The 22,031-nt window shown below is 43.9% G+C and overlaps 1 protein-coding gene across 4 annotated transcripts; it reads left to right on the plus strand.

Moving 5' to 3' along the window:
* Positions 1-433: 433 nt before the first annotated feature.
* pou2f2b (POU class 2 homeobox 2b) lies at positions 434-13,732 on the plus strand. Of its 4 annotated transcripts, none has more exons than XM_062399982.1 (14): positions 434-523; positions 5,276-5,341; positions 5,469-5,503; positions 6,122-6,172; positions 6,801-6,920; positions 7,890-8,022; positions 8,125-8,216; positions 8,337-8,486; positions 8,591-8,732; positions 8,828-8,976; positions 9,597-9,794; positions 9,914-10,134; positions 11,180-11,248; positions 13,559-13,732. In XM_062399982.1, the coding sequence occupies exons 1-14, from the start codon at positions 469-471 to the stop codon at positions 13,599-13,601; spliced, it is 1,524 nt and encodes a 507-aa protein (XP_062255966.1). In that variant the 5' UTR covers positions 434-468; the 3' UTR covers positions 13,602-13,732. The 4 variants fall into 4 exon arrangements, with proteins under 4 accessions (XP_062255966.1, XP_062255967.1, XP_062255969.1 ...); XM_062399983.1 differs by having other exon boundaries at positions 7,890-7,995; XM_062399985.1 differs by lacking the exon at positions 11,180-11,248.
* Positions 13,733-22,031: the final 8,299 nt, after the last annotated feature.

Here is a 22,031-nt window from a genome sequence, read left to right on the forward strand (position 1 = left end):
GAGTGAGCAAGGGTGTGTGTGTGTGAGAGTGTGTGTGAGTGGCTGTTTCCAGCCGCGCCATCACTTTCCGTCGGTACCCATCATCCCCCTCTTTTTCACCTCGTCTATCTCCTCGATCTCGATCTCTCTCTCTCTCTCTCCCACTCTCTAACCTCTTGCGTGTCCTCCTTTCTTTATTTCCTTTCTTCTTTCTTCTTTTGTCTTGTGTTTTTTCTCTCCTGTGTGCTGAGTTCCTTCTCTTCTGAGGCTTACTTCCTGTTGGGCTTGTGGGGGGGGGGGTGGTTTATGATGTGCATGTCTCTGTGTGTGTATGACTGGGTGAGAGAGAGAGAGAGAGAGGGAGAGAGAGAGATCATTTTGTACACTCCTCCTTTTTTGCTGTGAGCAGTCAGAGAGAGTGAGAGTTTTTCTTTACATAGCATGCACACACACAGACACACACACACTCGCTCACACACAGACACAGATATGACCAAGACAGCAGCCATAGCATCTAAGGACTTCTCCAGTATGTGGTTGCCAGGTGAGTGACTGTCTGTGCAGCCTTCTCTCTCTGCTGGCCTTCATTTACCAAGACCAATTAAGCTTTACGTGAGGTATGTGTGTGTACGTGTGTGTGTGTGTGAAGGAGAGAGAGAGAGAGAGTGTAAGAGAAGTGTGTCCACACTGTTGATTAATGCCACGGGGTCTAAGAAGCTCAGCTAATTAGAGAACATCAAAGAGCGAGAGGTGGTACGAAGAGAAAGATGGGGACGGATGGATGGAGGGATGACGGATGGATGGGTGGATGCCTGTCGCAGGCAGAGGGAAAGGTCAGACACCTTGCGAGTCCATAGCATGTGTGTGTGTTTGTGTGTGTGTGTGTGTGTGTGTGTGTGTCTGTGTTTATACTGGGAACTGATTGACAAAAAAGCTTTACTGATTAAATTAGGAAAATTTCTTTTGGAACAGGCTGCTGAAGAACAATCTGTGTCACAGCTCATGAGTGTTTCTGTTCTGTGTTTATTTTTCTGTCATTCGGCAAAAAACTACTTTTCCTTCTTCTGCTAAACACTGTGGCTCTGGTACACGTGTGTTCACTTTAGAGATATTTAGCTGAGAGGCTTTATTCCTGCGCAACTTTGAAACTAAACTGGTGTAAAGTGTGTGTGTGTGTGGGGGTTTGTGTGTGTGTGTGTGTGTAATAAATATATTAGTTTTTGTTAAACATGCACTACTGTTGTTTAACTAAAAACAAGCTGTGTCTTGTTGGTGTTGCAGTTATTATTGCTGCCCCATTTTTTAATATAAATTATTCTCAGTAAATTTAAAACACTTTACTTTAAATAGTCCGATGAAGAGATATAAAGGGCAGATGATCAAAAGGGGAAATGCTTAAAATAATAGTTTATCTCAGGATTTAACAAAAATGATCAACTGGGGAGGAGCGAGGTGAGAAACACGGTCTCAGTTGACCGGCGATGACGACAAGTCCCCGAGAAAAGCACAGCACCGTGAACTGAGTCACGATTTACCCAAAATCCAAATGTCAATTAGCTCATATTTGAGTGTCAGTTTTCGGTGCCCTGATTTCTATCAAAGTTGATGTGATAAATTTACAATGTTTATCAAAGACTAATTCATGGCTCTAAAAGCAGTGAGTCACTTCTCAACTGGATGTGGTCACAGCTGCGACCTTCTGTAAGTCACTCTGACCAAAGTGACACAGAAACATCACAAACAAAAACATGGAAGTTGTTTTAAATTGTTTTAACTAATTGTCCTCAGGATTTAGGCCTTTTATGCCGTTATTTCAAAACACTGCCCTCTGATCCATGCAGAGGTTTAATTGAACACTTCAGCAGTTTTTGATAATTGTTGTCAGAATTAACAGAGAATAAATAATGAATATTTAAAATTCACTTTGTGGCATTTACACAGACAAATTTAGAAATTTCAATGTTCTAATCAATCTTTTCCCCCCAGTGTATTATCACAAGATTTAGTCATGCATTCTCTTTTTTAATTTCTTTGTAGACACACACACACACACACACACACACACACACACATATGTCTATATCCCAGCTGCATTCGCTTTTTACTGGTCATTAGTCTTTTTTCTTGTTCAGCATTATTTCTTTTTACTTTTAATCTTTTTTGTAATCTTCCTTTTAGCATTTTAAGAGCCAGATCATGTGTTGTGTGTTATCGACAAACAGTAACGTACCTTTAATAAAACAATGCACAACATCGTGACACAGACTTTAATGAAAAGTCACAGCCCTGATGGTCACATGGTCACATCTCAGATTTTATTTCAGCTTTCTTTTCCTTTTTTGTTTAATCATTTTATTCTTATTTTCCTGTCTTCATTTACTTGTTCATTTTTTTAATTTCAAGTTTTCAATATGTATTTTATTTACCACAATTTCAAATCAGCTCAGTTCGACTTCTTAAAACTGTGCAAACTGAATCGGACAGTCGACTCTGTGACCCTCAGTTTGAACTCAAATACATTTCTCTGCAATCAGAATCGTTGCACCTTGTGCGTCTTGAAATCTGTAGTTAGTCTGTATTGACTCCAGTTCCCAGACCCCCCCCCCCCCCTTCCAGGAAGTGGGTAGAGGGGGGAGGGGGGGTTGTTGGGTTGCACTGGAGTTTCATCTCGGCCGAAATACCCAGAGGAGAATAACAGAAACAGTGAAACAGTCCACACTGAGAACACACACTCTTCTTCCTTTTCTGTTGCATCACTTCATGGTGACACAGGATTATACAGCGTTAAATGTGATGTGTTTAAGACACAGAGAGAGTGTGGTGCAGCGCACTGGTCTCACTGGTTGGAAGAGTAACCCTGAGCTCTGCTGTAAGTTTAACATACTGTCACAGGATGGAAGAGACAGTGGAGGAACATAATGAAAAATTATAATAGTGTCAAAAAGTGTATAACAAAAAGAGGTCAAACCAAAAAGGCCACCTATGAGATAAAGATGTAAAAATTACTAAAAACTGAATAAATGATTATAAACATTCCCAAAAGCTTTCAGTAAGAGAACTAGTTAAACTTAAAGTTTCTTAAAACTGTAAATCCTCAGCAAGTAAAAAGTCAAAACAAGGAGCGGATCTAAAGAGATAAAGCCTTTTATTATCGTGCTTATTCAGTGACAACTAAAACTGTAATAACATTTACAACGTGTAACTCTGCTCTGTGTCACAAGAAATTTAGCTGCGTGTTCGTGCGCTGCGATGTTGTAAAAGGGGGGGGGGGGAGGTTTTAAAAAGATGGAGTGAACGAGAGTGAGAGAGAGAGAAGCCCGGCTAATATTAATAGCCTCACTGACAGTAAGTGTTGGGTTTAGCACTCTGCGTTCAACCCGGTACAAGGGGAAGTCGGGAGGGGAAGTGAGAAAAAGACACAGCAGCTTGATATACTGTCCCACCACTGTATTACTGACCACATTATCCACCGGGCCGCTGCCTGTCGGCCATTTCCAGCCGTGAATCATAACTCATCTCACCCTGCGGACGGGGCATCATCCACTGATACAAGGAAAACTTCACTTAACAGCTGTTTGTACAAGATGGACAATCACTGTTCGAGGTGCATTTGGTCCGATATAGAAGAAGTTACATTTACAGTGCGTTTACAAAGTTTTAATTATGGGAACCCTTGAGAGGAGGAAGCTTCATTTTGGGGAAGATTTGACCGGCGATTGGAAACATCGGACATTTCGGGGTTTCGCTGAAAGCTGCTTGTTTTATATAGCATCTAATAAGGAGCTGTATTTAAAGTGGGAATACCCAGAAACTTGGCCCCTAAATATAGATTTTCCAGACTTTTTGCAGAAGTCCATTTATATGAGGGAAATCCTGCGGTCACTGTGAGAGAGAGTGTGTGTTGACCCCAAGGTTATGACCGGTGGGGCGGCAGAGTGGAGCTTTTCAAACGATCGCCACTTCCCCCTTCCCCTAAAGACGCAGCACACACCAAATGTTAGCTGTTCTCACATCTGTCTCACTGACGCAGGCGTGTTTCTGCATCTCATCAGGCAGCAGGTTTCCATCTTTATCGAAGGCTCATTCAGAATCAGCTTCGGGTCAGTGCTGGTCAGTGGATCAGGTTCCTCCTCTCCGCCATGTGTCACTGCTGCCCCCCAATGGTGAAAACCAAGCTTGACCACATGGTTGTTTGGAATTGCAGAACACCATATATATATATATATAGAGTATTTTCTGTGTCATTTCTCTGTGCCATCAATAAGGTGGTGGATAAAATTATGATTTGATATTGCTCTGTCAACTGGAACATAAGAAATAACAGGATGGCGATAAAAGAGAGAAATGGGAGAGGAGGGGGTGAGAAGAGGGAGGGAGACCGAGTTTATTATGCAGGTGGCAGATATAATTAGTTGGTCGTTGGGCTGATTTGCATGTTTTCACAAAAGGGAAGTAGCTCTGCGTGTGTGTGTGCGTGTGTGTGTGTGTGTCAGTGTGTGTGTGTGTTTTTTACGGAGTGAGAGAACAGAGAAAAGAAGGTTTCAAATGGACTCAACAGGTTTGTGGGTTCAGACGAATAAAAAGCTTTTGTACTGAGATAATCCTAGTGCATGATTAACAAAAACAAACACACACATATGTATACAGTATAGACATGTACACACACACATAGACCCCTCTCACACAGTGTTACACACACATATGCAAACACACACACTCACACAGACACACACCTTTTCTCAAATCTGTCCTCAGATCATTCCATCTTTTCTCTCCTGCCCAAAACATGCTCAAATCTCTTTGTGACAGAAAGTTTAAGAAATTTCACCCTGCCCTCTGTTTGCTGCAGTCGCCATAGGGACTGCCCCAAAACATTATCAACCAGGAAGTGATGTGGTCGCGTTGTGAATGACACATGACCTGAGATGTTTTCAGTGCAGAGCTCCCACGTAAACATAATTGAGTTAAACATAGAACAAGCAAACACCTACTCGGTGTCAGAACCACTAATTGGAAAGGGTGAATGAATGTGGGCAGAGTTCAACCCCCGAGAGTGATTCAGATTCACATTGTTTGTTGTACAGTGTGTGGGCCACATTCCGAGACCTGAAACAAGTCAACCCTCTAATCTGAGATCGACGCCCTGGGCATCCTCTTTCCCCTCTCGTCATCCAGATTCTGATTTCACCTGCCAAAAAAAATATATACCTGTTATTCTGCTTCGCGCGGCTGTTTTGTGTCGGTCTGACACAGATTTCAGAGTCGTTCTCATTGTCTGCGTGTCTTCCTGTTACAGATATCAGGATGTCAAAGCCAGGAGAGGTGGAGAAATCGGGGGCTGACTCACCAATGGAGGGCACAGGTAATTATGCTAATAAACACGTCCCCATGCAGACTGCATATGAAATTAGCTAAATGTCTCAGTTCTCTGTGTGTTTGTCCTTTAACACATTATCAATTTCTCACTTTTTCCTTCCTCTCCCACACAGATTCTGAGCGGAACGGACCTGAATCAAATCACCAGGTACGTCTGAACCCTGTGATTATTACGTTTGTCTGTCACACGCGTAACCGAGCCACAATAACAGACAACGATAATATGAAATTAGATTATTAACTCCACCAAGGAGGTTATGTTTTTACCATAGTCCCCGTATTTGTTGGTTGGTTTGTGTATTTGCTTTAAGCAAGATTACACAAACAATCTACTGGATGGATTGCAATGAAACTTGGTGAAAGGAGCTGGTATGGATCAGGGAAGAACCCATTACACTTAGGACTAGATTTCGATCAGGAGGCATATCCAGGAATTTTATCGCTTTCATTAACTTTTTTATTTGTGACTATTTCACAGATTTTCCAGGGAGTCATTTATGGATCTTGAGGGGACTCATTTCTATGAGAGTGCACAATTTGGTGAAGTTCAGATATTGAAGAAATTTGTGATTAACCAGTGTGAAAAGCATTTTGTCCAATTAAGAGCTAAAAGAAAGATATTTCAATATATTATTAAAAAAAAAAGCAGAACAAAGGAACAAATCCACAACAGGAAACAATTAGTTTTGAAAAATAATGATCTTGTTCATAAATTTAAGTACTTTCTGAACTGATGTTCTTTTTGTTTCTTCTCTTCTTGGCTCAGTCAATGAAAGTCAGTCCCTTCCCTCTGTCACCCACCCTGAGCAGCAGCAAGGTGAGTGCGTGTCTGTGCGTGTGTGTGTTTGTGCGTTGCCATTATGCTGAACTGCCTGTGCTAGTCCTTGTGTGTGTCTGGTCCCATGTTTGTGCATCTTTTGTGTCTTAATGTCACACAGTGGGCTCATTGACAGTATAGCTGCCTCAGCTTTGTGTTGGTTTCTATGCACTGAATCGCTCCTTTGTGGTGTTTGACGTTGAGGCTCATAATGCGTCTCCAAGCCTTGAATGTAAACAGATTGTCCGAGAGGAGACAGTGTGATGGCACTCACCTTTCACCGGGCACATTCAGAAGAGAAATTAATCTGAAAAGGTACAATCCGGCAAAACGTGAAATCCACCTAATTTGCATACCTCAGTAGAAATGTAAATCAGTAAACTGGAAGAGTCCCGCCACAGCCAGTTCAAACACGCCTGATCCTGGGAAAAAAGTTGTGCGTGCGGAAAAAAAATTTACACAGGTCGACTCACGTCCTAAAATCTGATCTCCTGTCTGTTGTTGGTGCACGTGCTTTTTATAATCACACTCTACCATTTGTGTTTCGGAGCCGATTTGGGGATTTGTGCTTTTATGTGTTTTAATTGGTTTCCATCTACATCTGCTTGTTTCCTTTTCCTCCTCACAGAATAAGATGGAGGAGTGTGGTGAGATGTCCCCGGCCCTTCCTCACTCTCACGGCCCGACCCCCTCACAGACGGCCATGCAACACACACAGCTCATGCTGACCGGCTCCCAACTAGCAGGGGTAAGACTGACTTTTGATACACTCACACACACTCTCACTCACTCACACACACACGCACACACACACACACACACACATACACATGCACGCAGACACTCACACACACACACACGCACGCACACACACACAAACACACACAGACACACACTGCTTTGCTTTTACCTTGCTTGCTTCTCTTGTGCCCCTTTTTGAACACTTTGTTTCCCTCTTTGTCTTTTCCTGGTCATTTCATTCTATTCTCTTGAATCTCAATTATCTCCTCTCCTCTCCTCTCCTCTCCTCTCCTCTCCTCTCCTCTCCTCTCCTCTCCTCTCCTCTCCTCTCCTCCTCACCAGTTGACAGCTCTGTTGCCAGCGCAGCAGCAGATGTTGCTGCAGCAGGCTCAGGCGCAGCTCCTGGCTGCAGCTGTGCAACAGTCCAATGCAGCCCACGCCGCGCACGCTGCCCACGCCGCTGCCCAAGCCAATCAGCAAGCTCAGGCAGCAGTGGCAGCAGCGAATCAGCAAGCCCAGCAGCATCAGCAGCAGCAGCAGCAGCAGCAGGCCGGACAAACGGGTCAGCAGGCCCAGTCACAGGGACAGGGCCAGAGCACACAGGAACAGACTGCCCCCCCTCCACCCCAGCTCACCTTGTCCCAGCCAATCCAGCTCACCGCCCAGGTACTGATGCCAATCAAAGCCACTTCCTGATGAGGGCTTTGATGGAGGAAACAGTATTTAGCCACAGAACAATTCCTCTTGCACGAGTGTCGTATGTTTCATGAACCACAGTTTCCACCCTCCATGAATACACCCAATTTCCCTCTCTTTTCAATAACGACGTTTTCCCTCTTACTTCTGTGTTTTCTGCTCCTCTCCTCAGCCGGAGATGGCTCACATACTAACACATTCTAACATGCCTGAGTCCTCAATCCATCCTCATGAGTTCACAAGGAGTTGTAGATACTAACCTTCTCTCTGGATCACACAGGACATCCAGCAGCTGCTGCAGCTCCAGCAGTTGGTGTTGGTTCCCGGCCACTCGCTCCCATCTCCTGCTCAGTTCCTCCTCCCGCAGGCACAGCAGGGCCAGCAAGGTGGGGACGCCTCCTCCTACATGAACAGTCAGTTCACTTCCTTATTAGTTATAGATACAAACATCAAATTCCCCTCTTTGTCATTTTCATAATTGATGATCTTTTTATTTTCTTCTTTTTTTCCGTCAGGACTCCTATCGACACCAAATCTTATTACGCTACCTCAGCAAAACCAAGGAAGTCTGCTGTCTGCTCAGAACAGAATGGGACTCCAAGCACAGGTATGAGAAACGGTTCAAGCTTCAGTCAGTGGGAACGGAGCACCCAGATTTTCCACTACTGATATCTAACACTCGTTTCGCTCGCTCTCCTTTTGTCTCATTCTCACTTTCATTCCTCAGCGAGATAAGAACATGGACGTGAGCGGTGGTGGAGGCGTGACCACGATGCCCTCTGTGACCCCTCACCCCGAGGAGCCCAGTGACCTGGAGGAGCTGGAACAGTTCGCCCGCACTTTCAAACAGAGACGCATCAAACTGGGCTTCACACAGGTCGGTAGAGAGAGAGAGGTTATATTAAATGTATTAATTATTAATCGCATTAAATATTTCTCAGTCCCAGATGTGTTTTTAATCGTTTTCCATTTCTCCTGTAGGGAGACGTGGGTTTGGCCATGGGGAAGCTGTACGGCAACGACTTCAGCCAGACGACCATCTCCCGCTTCGAGGCCCTCAACCTGAGCTTTAAGAACATGTGCAAGCTGAAGCCGCTGCTGGAGAAGTGGCTCAACGATGCAGGTGAGCTCACATCAAAGTTCCAGCTCCCTGCATTTGGGTCAAAAGTACCTATATGTGACATTCAGTCTGTTTTCATGTGTGTCTTCCTCCTGCAGAGACCATGTCCCTAGACAGCACCCTGCCCAGCCCCAGCTCCCTGTCCTCCTCCTCCATGGGCTTCGAGGGGATGCCTGGCCGCCGCAGGAAGAAGAGAACCAGCATCGAGACGAATGTACGTGTGGGCCTGGAGCGTGCATTCATGACGGTGAGATAATTAAAGTTATTATTTAATTAAAAGTAGAAGAAATTGAAATGGGAAAAAAAAAAGCTGATAAGAGATTATTCCTCTCTGTAAAATTAATTTGCAGACTTTTGTTGAATAGATTGCTCTCAGTAGAGAACATACCTCCGCCAAGGCCCAACAGTCCAACAGATTCAATCACCAAATTGCAAACACTCACTGATATTAGTCCCTTAATTAAATGTGCCTATTTTTCTATATAATAATCCATAACAACTATCTTTACTGATCCATAAGTTCAGTAGTTTTTGCAAAACAAGCAAACGTACTTAGGTGAAAACATGACCTTCCTCTCCGAGGTGACTAGAACAGATAATTTAATAACTGAGGCTGGAGCTGTGAGATATTTTGTGTTTTAATGGAGTCTTTATATACTATATATAAATTGCCAACACTGTACATGACTGAGTTGCCAGAATTACAGTGATTTAAAGTTCAAGTCTTCATCTTAATACCTGGCAGTAACCAGTTTCTTCATAGTTTCCAGTGACACATTCTTCCCTTTGTGTAAACGAACATGATTTATGTCTCGGCGTTTTGAAAACTTTTGGCTGAAATCCGGCACTGTTGCAATAATCCTGCAGAACCAGAAGCCTACCTCAGAGGAGATCCTGATGATCGCCGAGCAGCTCACCATGGAGAAGGAGGTGATCCGAGTCTGGTTCTGCAACCGCCGGCAGAAAGAGAAGCGCATCAATCCCAGCAGTGCCACCCCTCCCCTGCCCAGCCAGCCCCCCACTGCCCCACAAGTGCACAAACAACCCTGCTACAGCCCTCACATGGTAAACACGCCGCCTCCATCCACTCACCTCCCCTGTGATCAAGTACAGTAACAAAGTGTTCTCCAGCCGTCAGTGGTGTCAGTAACCTCAATCTGTCTGTGTGTCCGTCTCCCGGTCAGATGTCCAGCCAGCTGTCGCAGGCCGTGACCAGTCTGAGCAGCACAACAGTGACCACCATGCCCTCCATCTGCCCCCTGACCTCCAGCCTCACCTCCACCCACCCCTCCATCAGCTCAAGCCACCTCTCTCTCAGCAGCTCACCCTCCCCGGTGACTCCTCCTCCCCGCAGCACGGCCAGCCCAGCCACCCCCAGCCACAGCACACTCAGCCTGAACACAGGGTAAGACGTTCACAAGACGCCGGGCAGTGAGGTCACGGGGTCGCGATGAGGAATTTTGTTTTTTTACAGCGTTCAGTTTACAGTTTATCTCAATTCAGAAAAAAGAGATTTAACTATTATTTGTAGGGATTCTGGTGTTCGAGAGTTTTCTTTAAGTTTTTTTGGTGTCAGAAAATGTTGTCATCATTTAGAGCCACGTACTGCAGCCGTCGGCCAGATGTGTGCAGGTGATAACATCAGCAGCGTTTGAACGTTCTCAGAAGTTGTTTTATTTTTTTTTGTGCAAAACTGTGATTATGCTTTCCAGGGGAGGTTGTCGGAAACCCTTCTCTATGAGAAACTGGTTTTCACTCTTCTTCTTACACACTCACCTTCCTGTGTAGTCAGATAACAGGTCACCACAAACTAGTTATTTTTCATGAAAAAAACTTGGTGGAGATAAACAGAATTGAGTTTGTGGCATCAGAATTTAAATAAAAAATGATGTAGTAACATTTTGATTGATTTTTTAGGGAATAATTCTAAAATTATTTGTCATTTGGTGTTGAGCCAAATATAAATCTAGATATTCTTGAAACTGGACATAGTAATTCTTCAAATGTATTTTTTCTTGTGTTGGGTTCATATCAATAATCTCAGTTAGGTGGATATTGAATTTCTGTAACTAAGATATTAATAGAGGTGAGAAAGTAGTTTTTCTTTGTATTTGTGGGAACTGAACCTTAAATTATCAGGTGCATGTTATCTTTTCATCTTAATTATAATATATGTATATTTAATAAAAAACACAGTCTCATTTTCCACTGGGGCCACGGCTGAAAAGATGAAGGGAAACTTCTGATCACACGTTAAATACATTTCCATGAACACATGGATGCTGCGCTGCACCCTGCTCGGTTCACCTGCAGTTTGTAGTTAAATGTTCGACACTGTACACACACACACACTGATATCCCAGCAATGCAATTGGGCACCACTGCTCCCTCCGTGCAGCAGTTAATTCTAACCCTGTGTGTGTCCGTGTGTGTGGTTCTTGTGTTCACAGCTTATGGCGTATGGGTAAAAAGAACGGTGACGTGTCTAACTACATCACCGATTTTGCTGCAAACTTGAGGTGAATGCGACAAACGTAGATTTTAAAGCAGTGAATTCCATCCTGTGTTATAAATACAGAGGAAATTAGACATTCTTAGGTTTTGTAAAACATTTTATAGGATCTGTTTACTTCCACTTGTCTAATCTCTTTTTCTAACATTGTTTACACCTGTTCTGCAAACTATCAGCAAACTACTGCTCCTTATATGTGTATATGCTGAATTTGTCCTCTGCTTGTATTTGCTGCCAACCCTGCTTTTTTTCTCACACTTTCTCCTCTGCTTGTCTGTGTTCGTATATATGCTTGCATTGTGTGTGTGTGTGTGTGTGTGTGTCTGACACAACAGGAACACTGTGATGGGAGTTAACACAGGGATGAACCAAGCCCTCCTCGGTAGCAATCCCCTGGCCACTATCCAAGGTGTGTGCGTTGGTGTTTGATAGACATGAAAGGCAAATGGGTTTAATAGAGAAAGCAGTGAAAACAGAATATAATGCCGAGGTCAAGGCTGAGGTGGAGGTGTTTTTATTCAATTTCTGGTGAGAACAAAATAATCTTAGGGTCACAGGAAACATAAAACACCCAGAGAGGAGTTTTTTATGCTCCGCACACATTTTCCCTCATCTCATGCACTTTCACAAACGCGCTCTCACACACTCCTACACACACGCACATGTTTAGACGCAGATACTGTACGTGACACATCCCCTGTCACACACCGTCACCGGCCTACACTTGAGAACAGATCGAGAATAACACAAAGGGGAAAAAGAAATTGTGCGATCCTGCAGAAAGTGACCGGTGAAGGGTTCCGACCGACGTCAGCTGAGCTCATTTTCAATCATTCTTTGTGATGCGAGAAGGGAGAGAGAGAGAGATTCATGTATTAAGAAAGAGAGGTGTGATGGTGAGTAACACAGTTACACATTAGACACAGATGAAAAGGCAGCTGAGGGGGTTTGCTCATCGACGGCATGAAGCAGCCGAGACGGAGGCAGTTTTAACATCTCGTGTGTCGCCATCATCCATCGTCCATAAATTCATCCCATCAAGTGTTTGTACGTGTGTGATGACGGAGATCATACTGTTTGTGCTGTGTGTGTTTGTGTGTGTGTGTGTGTCCGTGCTCTCTCACTCATCTTCACCCTCTGATCTCTTCATTTAATCATCTGTCAAATATGGAAAAAGCTCAATTTAGTCTGAAAGTTGAACAAAAGGAGGATTGTTTGGTGGATTTTTACTTTTGTAAATGTGTATAGCTACAATGGATTCAATATAATAACACAACAATTTGAAACGAAAACTTTTTTTTTTTTTAATTGGAGGTCAGAACAAAAAGTATATAAAATAAGAAAATTATGACATTTCAATATCATTAAAACCTTAGTAAAGTATTGATTTATACTTGAGATAAAAAATATATGTTATAGAATTTGTATATAATAAAATCAGTCAGGTTTAAAAGTCTGACCTTCAGGATCACAGAACAACCGTTGTCTCTTGTCATCTTCATTTCACTCCACATATTCACTCATTCACTGAGGCAGATATAAGTGCTTCTTCACCAAAAGAGGACTCAACGGACCATAATGCACTGCACCTCAAGACGTGTTGCACTCAGAGTAGTGTGAGCGAGTAATGCTTTCTCTCCAGTAAAAAGATAAATGTGTTTTACTGTTGCTATGCAATCACAAACATGATTAGGCTGCCTTCGTGTCGTGATGATGTGAAAGAAGCTGCAGAGGAAAAAGAAAGTCATCAACCTTGTTCCCATAACAACAAGCCGCTCATCTTACCTTTAGCTGAACTGTGTCTGATTCCACCAGATCAGCTTGTTCCAGATATTAGACTATGATTCATTATTAACTCTTTCTTTTTCTCGATTGGCGTATTATTGACGGCATTTTGTGTTTTTCTCTCTTGTGTACGAAGGGATTCCCTCTAGAAAAACTGACTTTTTATAGAAGAACATTTTATTTTCCACTCCCGGTGACAAATCTCCACCTTCCTTTACTGATTATAAGAAGATCGGTCATTTTGAGGGTTAGGGTTAGGGTCATCGTCTGCCCTGTAGGAAATGAGATGAGGGAGATTGACCGACAACATAAATTAAAACAAATGGTAAAAATAACTCAAATGCACTTTACCTGTAAACAAGACCGTGCTTGTGTTTGGAGGAGGAGGAAGAGATGACGGAGGAACTCACTGTGCCCAACACATAATACCATAATCCAACAATAAGATAAAGTTGACCCTGGTTTACACTAGTAAGTGTGTGGTGATGGAATATCCCTTTAACCCTCCCTCTCTCGTCTCTCTCTCCCTCAGCCCTAGCAGCCAGTGGTGGTCAGCTGCCTCTTTCCAGTCTTGAGGCTGCCAGTAAGATATTGCTGGGGGCCTCTGGGGGCCAGGGAGGCCTCCCCTCCTCCCTCTTCCTCAACCACCCTGCCTTCCTCCACATGGGCCAGAACCCCGGCGCTGGACTGCTCAGCGCCGCCATAGCCAAAGCCTCCCAGGCCTCCCCCTTCCTCTCCGCCAGCAGCATCAGCCCCACACCCTGCTCCCCGTCCCCCTGCTCCAGCCCCGCCTCTTCCTGCTCCTCCAGCGAAATGGCACACAGCCCGCCCCCCCTGGGCGGCGCTAAGATCGAGTGACCACGCCAAGGGCCAATCAGAGAGGAGGAGGACAGAGGAAGCGGGAACCTCGCCTTTCACACCAAAGCTATCTCTTTCTCTCTCTTGCGCTCTTCTTCCATAATTCTTTTCTCGATGGCTCTCGCTCTCTCTCTCTCTCCCAGTCTTTCAATGCCAAAAATATACAGAATGAAAGAGGAGAGAGGGAGAGAAAGAAGTGAAAGAGGGCAGAAGGGAGGGGAAAGGGGGAAGATCGAAACCAAAAATCTTTATCTATCAAAAACGGACGAAAAGGCGGCAACGTGGGACCTTTTTGTCAACAACGCGTGATATCGACACGGCACCTCTCCACTCTTTCTCTCCAAAGGAAAACAAACCAATGACTCTTTCACAAAAGAGACGGAGGAGCCGGCGGAGATGCATGTCGACGAGCATAAACCAAAAATGACAAAAGATAACTTTAATATGTGACAAAGGAATGGCGGCAAGGACAAAAAAAACCCGGAGAGGAGGACTGTGCTTACATTTTTCTTTTTCTAATTCTTTCGTATTATTTCGAAAAGCTGCGGGTCTGAAGGGAAGAGGAGTAGGGAGGACAAGTTTAAACCAAAAATTTTCCTGAGGAGGAGGCGGAGGAGGAGGAATACACAATGACGAAAAAAAAGTCAACCATACCAAAATCCCAAATACCAAAAATACGGAGAGAAAAGCTTTATTCAAAAAGGACATGTAAATACTGAAGCTATCCAGGACCAGGACTCTACTGCTACTGCAACACACACACACACACACACACACATCAAGAGTCAACCATCCTGCCATCGACTCATCCTGTCTGTGTCCGATCATGTGTCTCTCATAGGTTTTCATGCTAGATTTTCTTCTTTGAATAATTGTGTAACGTTCGATTGCCATTACTGCTGCATCTTAATGCGTTCATAGTCTCTTTACCTACCTCTGGTTCTGAGAGCATAGAGAAAGCTTTCCTCTTCTTCTTTTTTTTTTATTTCAAACATCCCTGACGGACTCTTCTTATCCGGTATCCGTTTTTTTTTTACACTGCACAGAAGTACAGTTGGGATTTGTGTTTTTGATAATTTATTAGTGCCATTTTTCTTACTCTATTTATTGCTGCAGCTTTTTTTTTTGTTCATGTGTTAGCTTTTGTGGTTTAGAGTCATCATCGTCATTGTCATCATCTTCATGTCTGTGTTTGTACGACGTGTGTTTTGTTCTTACGTGCTACGGAGAAGATGGAGGTGACAAGACGCTCGTCTCAGTCCTCACCAAGTGCCGGTAGATCAACAAAGAATTAGAGTCGGCTCACACTTTGCAGGTTGATTTCAAGGTGCGGATGAATTTGTTAAGACCCTAAACATGTGGCGTTCTGTGCTCTTAATCAAACCACTCTTTCCTCACTCTTAAAGATAACCCATTATCAGGCGGGTCCAGGGCTAAATGAACACGCCCTGGGAACTTCGCACAGCTTCGTTAAAGAGTGGTCGACCATTTTGAAAGTATGAAATAGGGCCGTGATTGAAGATTCGAAGTAACAGCCGTTGAGACTGCAGGCTAAATAAGTCAATAAAGCCAAGTTTAGTCACAGCTCTCCTTCCTGCCTCGTCTATCAGCGCTAGACGCCGCACGCTACACCTGTCTGTCTAGACATGTTTACTGATGTGTGTCTGTTTCCATCATCACCCCATCAATCACATTTCACTGTCATGTTCCACCTCAGACTGCCATTAATTCTCAAATGGAAACCAAAGCATTCTCAAGGCAGCGGGGCTCGTCTTGGAGGAGCCTCGGCCCAGACCTACGAACACAATAAAGACACCGGGGAAGGTGGGGTGGGGGCCGAGAACAGGACGTTAGCACCGGAAGCCCCCCTCCCCTCCAGGTGTAATCCCCTCCACCTGGCCCCCGTCGCAATCACCCACCGGGGGAAGCTTTATTTAGGGAACTGATCCTTTACTCTGAACCCCCGGAGAGAAGGGTAACGCTGCGGGGCGGGCGACGCAGGGACACACTGTTTGTGGGGGGGGGGAAACAACGTTTTGTAAGAGGATACCAAATATAAACGCAAACCAAAAAAAAAACACACAAAAACATTAAAAACCAACAACCCAAGGAATGACAGAAGCAAACCAAAAAGAACCCTAACCAAATGTGGCTGGAGGGGGGAGGGGAGGAGGACAAAGTGCAGGCGTGGAAAGAAGGGAAGCATCTCTCTGCCTGTCGGTCTGTCTGTGTGTCTGTCTGTTAGCTTTAGGGCTGCAGTGTCCCGTCCCCCCCACTCTGAAACTGTGTAGCATGGATAGAGAGAGGAAATAAGACGCACAGACAGACAGGAGCGCAGGAGAAGGACAGACAATTCCTCCCCTCCTCTGCCTCTCTCCGGCCCAGCTCTCTGGTCCTGGATGGAGCTAAACGCAAATGACCTCACTGAACTGAAATCTTCTAAAAAAAGAAAAAAAAAAATCTGTTTTTATTTTTCTGTTGGTCGGTTCCGATTGTTTTATCTCTGCTGTGTCTCTTGATGCTGTTTTATGTACTGTACTTTAGTGCTTATTACTCATTTGGAATAACGTACTCGCTTACTTACTACAAGAGCTCCTTATTTTTTTTTTCGTAGTCGTGCTAGAGATTTTTATCAGGTGGTTGGAAAAAATACTGTGAAAATTTAGCTTCCAGATTTTTATTAGATAAAGAAACGGACTGTCTCGGCAGAAGAAAAAAAAAAACAGACCACACAAAAAGCCAAAAACAAAGAAAGTTGAATCGCAAACCTTGAAAATGCCAAAAACCAAATGCTGAACTAAACCAAACACAGTGGAGAGGAACAGGAACTGCCTCCTCTGCATGCAGGCAAAAAGAAATGGGTTCGTGTTGATTTGTCTGAGGGGAAATCCTGTGCTCTTCTGTACTCGAGTGTTGATAGGATGGTGAAAAACAAATAGTTACTGCAGTGGTGACACCGTAAGATCTAGAGTAACCCTCCCAGAAACAGCCTCAGGCAACTTGACGAGTGGAGAGTTGGACTTATAAACACATCCAAAGAATATTTGGTTTGGTCCACGCCAGTATTAAAAAAAAAGAAGAAGAAGAAACAGTCGACACTGCGAGAATCGTTTCACGAACCAAACTTTAGATGTGGGGTTTGCACCTCAAAGGTGAAACCGTTTCTCCACATTGACTCTTAGACGGAATGTATCTGTTAGTGCTTCTATAGATTTTGTAGAAAAAAGATCTATGTTCTACTGCTTACTTATCGCTAATGTATTAAGAAGAAAAAAAAACGTACAAAAAAGACTTTGAGAAAAAAAAGATCCTTAAAAAAAAAACATTGATGATAATAACTTGATTTTAGACCAAAAATTTTAACTATCTCTCTTTGGACTTTTTCTTTCTCCATATCAATGATGGTTTAGACTTTTGATTGTACTATTTATTCGGATAGGGTTGATTTATTTGCTTATCTCTTTTTTGTCTTTGTGCTATTTATTTCTTAATTTATTGCTAGAGGTGCTTTTTTCATATTCTGGGATGTATTTGTGATGTATTTGTTTTATTTTATTTCTTGCCCCTGCTGAATTTCCTTCTTACCTCTTTAAACCAAATAATAACAGCTGATCTGATTGGTCGGCCTTCTCTTCCTGACGGGGGTGACCCTCCTCTTAAAGGGGCAGGGGACGCACTGTGTGGACAAACACCTCATGATTTGATTAGGAGGAATAATGAATTTGGTTGTGAGCTTTTCTGGACACACACTTGCCTTCGTGTCTCCCGATAATGCGATGAGTAAAAAGGGGGGCGAGTGGAAATTCAGTTCCAATGCATAAATGTGATTTATGTGTGAAAACTCTACGTGAGGTGTTCTCCGAGGCACAGTGCTGCCTCTGTTCTCTATATTTCCTCCGCAGGGGGAAAACACTGAAAGCTTTACTGCTACACAACCAAAAAAACACAAAAACGAAGATCAACAGGGGCAGAGGCCAATTTTGTATTTATTTACACGATAGAGACGGAAGAAGGAGGCAAAGGAGAGAGAGTGCGATTTTGGATTCCCAGCTGTAAATCGCCCTCTAACTTCTCACTATGCCTCTGTCTCTTTTCCTTGACTTTCTGTATCTCTTTTTATTTCCACTTTTCTGCAAGCTTTTGTTTAAACTTTTTCCTTCGTCCACTGTTGGGTGTGAAAGAGAGATAGTTCATCATATACCTCATATTCTTTGATGATAAACCAAATAGATGAATGCTTTAAATCGCGGGGTTCCAGTGGGGACCAGGGTGGCGTGTGCACGGTGCGTGTGCACGGTGTGTTCATGTGGAGCAGAGACAGTGAGGCGAGGGGAACACAAAGTTTTGGGATCTGGGAGGGGGGCGCCGTTTAAAGGTCAAAAGGTCAAACTGCTTCATGCTCCTGCCTGCACACAAACGGACACACCCACACGCACACACACACACCTTGTTCCCCTGGAAAACACCCCCCGCTGTCTGTGTTGAGCTTTGAAGACAGCCCTCTCCTCATATCTGACCGTTGCCGCTTCCTCCCTGTCAAAGAAGCACCGTGGGTTTGAAGCTGCTCTGTGGCACAGATCTGGGATTAAACCTGCATCCATTTTTTTGGGGCTTGAAAAGCTTTTGGTTTCGTGCCTCAGAGCAAATTTAACAGCGAGGTCGCCGAGCCCTCTCTCGCCTTGAGGCCTTTATCGCCTGACGAGGGGGCCCTGTGACCACTTGATGTCCACGAGCATCAGGGAGTGCGGCGGGGGCGGGTTACGGGGGGGAGCAGGCTGAGACTGAGGTTGCTAGGTGACGCCTCTCACGACCACGGTGCGTGGTGAGAAAGTGGAGGCCGGAGGGAGAAGCGTTCTCGGCAGCGAACAAAGGGAGAACGTGAGTGGAGTTGCACCTTTCTGGGCGAATCAGGGGTTTGAGGGAGCGTCCGTGTCCTGAGCAGGTCTCTGTGGGGGGGATACCCCCTTAGTGAATGATACCAAAGTCAATGCCCCGCCACGGGATCCAGCAACATGTTCACACGCCCCGAAAACCCTGACGTCCGCTAGAGTGTTTAGAAACTCCACTTTCCTCCATGTGGATCATCTGCTCATCAGTGTTTCCTTCTCCACACAGTTATCACCAGAGATGCATCTTCACAACAGAGAACTTAAATGCAGCATTAACTTGGTTGTTTGTCTGTTGGGGAATCTACCACTCTCATATCTGTATGGTAAATGTGAAGCTCATAGCATTAGCCATTAGCTTAGCTTATCATAAATACTGGAACCAGAGGGAGACAACCAGCCTGACCACTTAATAGTGATGTCAGGGAGCTTCTTCAGGAAGCCAAGAAAGAGTTCCAACTAATTATAACTCCTGAAAAACCACAACATTATATCTTTAATCTCTTTTTTTTTAACCTGTGGTGATGCTTTATAATATAAATGAATCCTCCGACTCGAAACTGTCATTACTGACTCATCGTTGTTATTAGCTTTATACACCAGAGTGCCACTCATTGGTGACTGAATGTACCACGACACTCAGTAGGGCCTCCCCCTCCGCCAGGGCCACAACTGGCTCATTATGAATCCACATTTAAATTCACTGGATCCAGATTTTGATTTGAGCCAGATTGCATCATCAAGAGCCAAGAATTATTCACTTAAAAATCAAGAGAAATGTTGAAGAATCTCACAATTTTAAATAAAGAGGGAGAAAATTCAAACTAAAATTTGATAGATTAATTTTTGACCTACACCGCATCCCTCCTAAAACTTTTGCGATAAACCATTTAGTAGTTCTTGCATAATCAGCTGGGAGCATCACCGCGATATAAAAGTGAACAGAGTCAGTGATGTATCTGACCTGAAGAAGAGGATTTGAATCAGCAAACTGATTCACCTCGTTTAGCGAGGGAAGGTTTCTTTGCACGTTATGCAAAATGAGCATCAAGCTTTTATATTTACTGTGCAGATATGAGACTCGTGTCTGAGCTTGACTGAAAACAACCAGACAGAAAGCAATTATCTCCGAGCGTGAAGCCGCGAGAGACGTAGATGTTGTCGGAGAAGGAGAAACACGACGAGCAGAGAGATGGAAACAACGACGAGCTGCTTCTTCTCTCTTCAGCCCCTCTCATCCACACGTACACTTCCTCTCTTCCACCCCCCCTCCCTTCTCTCTTTCTCTCTATCTGTTCTACAATACAGCTTTAGTCCAAAGGTTTTCCAGCAACACAGCAAGAGAAATCAGATGTTAAAGAAAAAAACCAAAGAGCTCTACCTTAACCTTCTCTTCAACCCACAAATCCTCGACCTCATCCTCCTCTCTCTCTCTCTGTCTCTCTCTCCCCCATCCCTCCTTCCCCTCCGTCTGCTCTCCTCGATACTCCTCCGTCACCTAGCAAACCGGTCCTTGAAGCATTGACCTCAGCTATCCAAAGGGAAATAATAATAATAATAATGATGATAACGATGATAATTAAGATGATGATGAAATGTATATTTTTAAGTATTTGTCATTTGGAAAAATTAATCTTAAGCTTCTCATGATTATGATGATCATAATGATGACGACAACAAAGACGACGATGATGGTGATGATGAAGATGATGATGATGATGATGATAATGAAGTTTCTCTTGGTATCTTTGTAGCTGTTCTGATCCTTCTTAAGTTCTTGTCCTTTCTGCTCGTGCTGCCAGAGTAAACTCCCACCCTCCCAAGTCCCACCCCCTCTTCTTTTATTTGGTTTACCCCCATGTTTGGCCCTAACGTCTAACTGTCTGACCTTTACCCCTGCGTGTTTGTCTATGTTTGTGTGGGTGTGTGTGTGTGAGTGTGTGTTTGTGTGTGTGTGTGTGCATGCTGGCAAACACTGACAAGGGGAACTTTTTCTCTGGAAGCGGTTCCGCGTTGTTGGCTGTTAAAGGGGGGGAGGGCCTCAGCCGATTTCATGTCCACCTGTGAGGGAGCGTGCGGCGTGCTAGCGTGACACGGTCAGGGGTGGGGGGTGGGGGCTGCTGGGAAATGGGAAGGGTGTGGTTCGCTGCAGCAATTAGCCGCAAAAAAGACAAACTGATTCTTTGTTGTTTTTGACGACGACAACTTTGAACTGTCAAACTGTGCCGTGCCAACTTCCTATACATGTAGCTTTAATTCCCCCTGCACAACAGTCAGCTTGTGTCCTTAATGTGTGTGTGTGTGTGTGTGTGTGTGTGTGTTTGTGTGTGTATGGTTTTATTGCCTCCCCACCTACCCTTGTCCCAATCCACCCCCTTCCCTTTCTGTCCCCCCCCCCCCGCCCCCCCTTCTCCTCCCTTGTGGTAGCAAGTTAGCCTTTTAGTGTGTTTATCTTGAAAACCAAAAAAAAAAGAAAAAGAACTCTGCTTGTTCATTGTACAGTGTTGTTCATTTTAAGTCATTTTTGTAACTGAAGGTGTTTCATTCATCCAAATAAAACAGGAGACAAAAACTGTACAGACTACGCCCCCGCCTCCCCCCCTCTGCTCCTCACTGCCTCGTGTCTCGTTCCTTCCTCTGCAGGCTCCTCTGTCAGACTCTGTTATTCTGCCTCTATGTTTTCATGTTGAGCCACAGGTTTTCATCTGGCTCAGAGAAAGCTCATCTCCAAAGCAGGAAGTGTAGCTCGGCTTGTCATGCTGCTGTCTGACCACAGGAGGACGCTGTTTAACTAAATATCTCTCAACTTCTGCTCCTGTTGATCATTGGCCCAGCACCAAGGCCTGCTATGGAAATGTTAACTTATAGGACCACTAATACAGGAGTTAATACGATATATTACAAATTAATCAATCAATAAATCCATAGATAGATAGAGAGATAAAGAGATAAGGAGCTAGAGAGATGGATAGATAGAGAGATAGAGAGATAAATACCTTATGATCCTGAGGGAAATTAAGGATAAGCCACATGCCCCCTGTGAGGGAATAAGCTACAAAGTGTTGCATCAGTTAATATTTAAATGGAATATAAAGGACGATGAAAATGCTTTACATTATTTATTAATATTAAACCGTCAATATGTCCAATTAAAGTGCCTTTGTTAAAAGTACATGTAACAGCTAATAAATGTCAAATAGATAACTGAATTCTTAAATACATAATGGAAATGTTCCTTTTGAAAAGGCTACTTTATATCTT

The sequence above is a fragment of the Platichthys flesus genome, chromosome 11 (genome assembly GCF_949316205.1).
Source record: "Platichthys flesus chromosome 11, fPlaFle2.1, whole genome shotgun sequence".
NCBI lineage: Eukaryota > Metazoa > Chordata > Actinopteri > Pleuronectiformes > Pleuronectidae > Platichthys > Platichthys flesus.

What these genes read in the sequence shown, in the direction of transcription:
- pou2f2b (XM_062399982.1), top strand. Translation starts at nt 469, where the DNA reads ATGACCAAGACAGCAGCCATAGCATCTAAGGACTTCTCCAGTATGTGG. An exon ending in CTCACCAATGGAGGGCACAG is followed by an intron (nt 5,342 to 5,468) that starts GTAATTATGCTA and finishes TCTCCCACACAG; the next exon opens with ATTCTGAGCGGAACGGACCT. An exon ending in CGCCTCCTCCTACATGAACA is followed by an intron (nt 8,023 to 8,124) that starts GTCAGTTCACTT and finishes TTTTTCCGTCAG; the next exon opens with GACTCCTATCGACACCAAAT.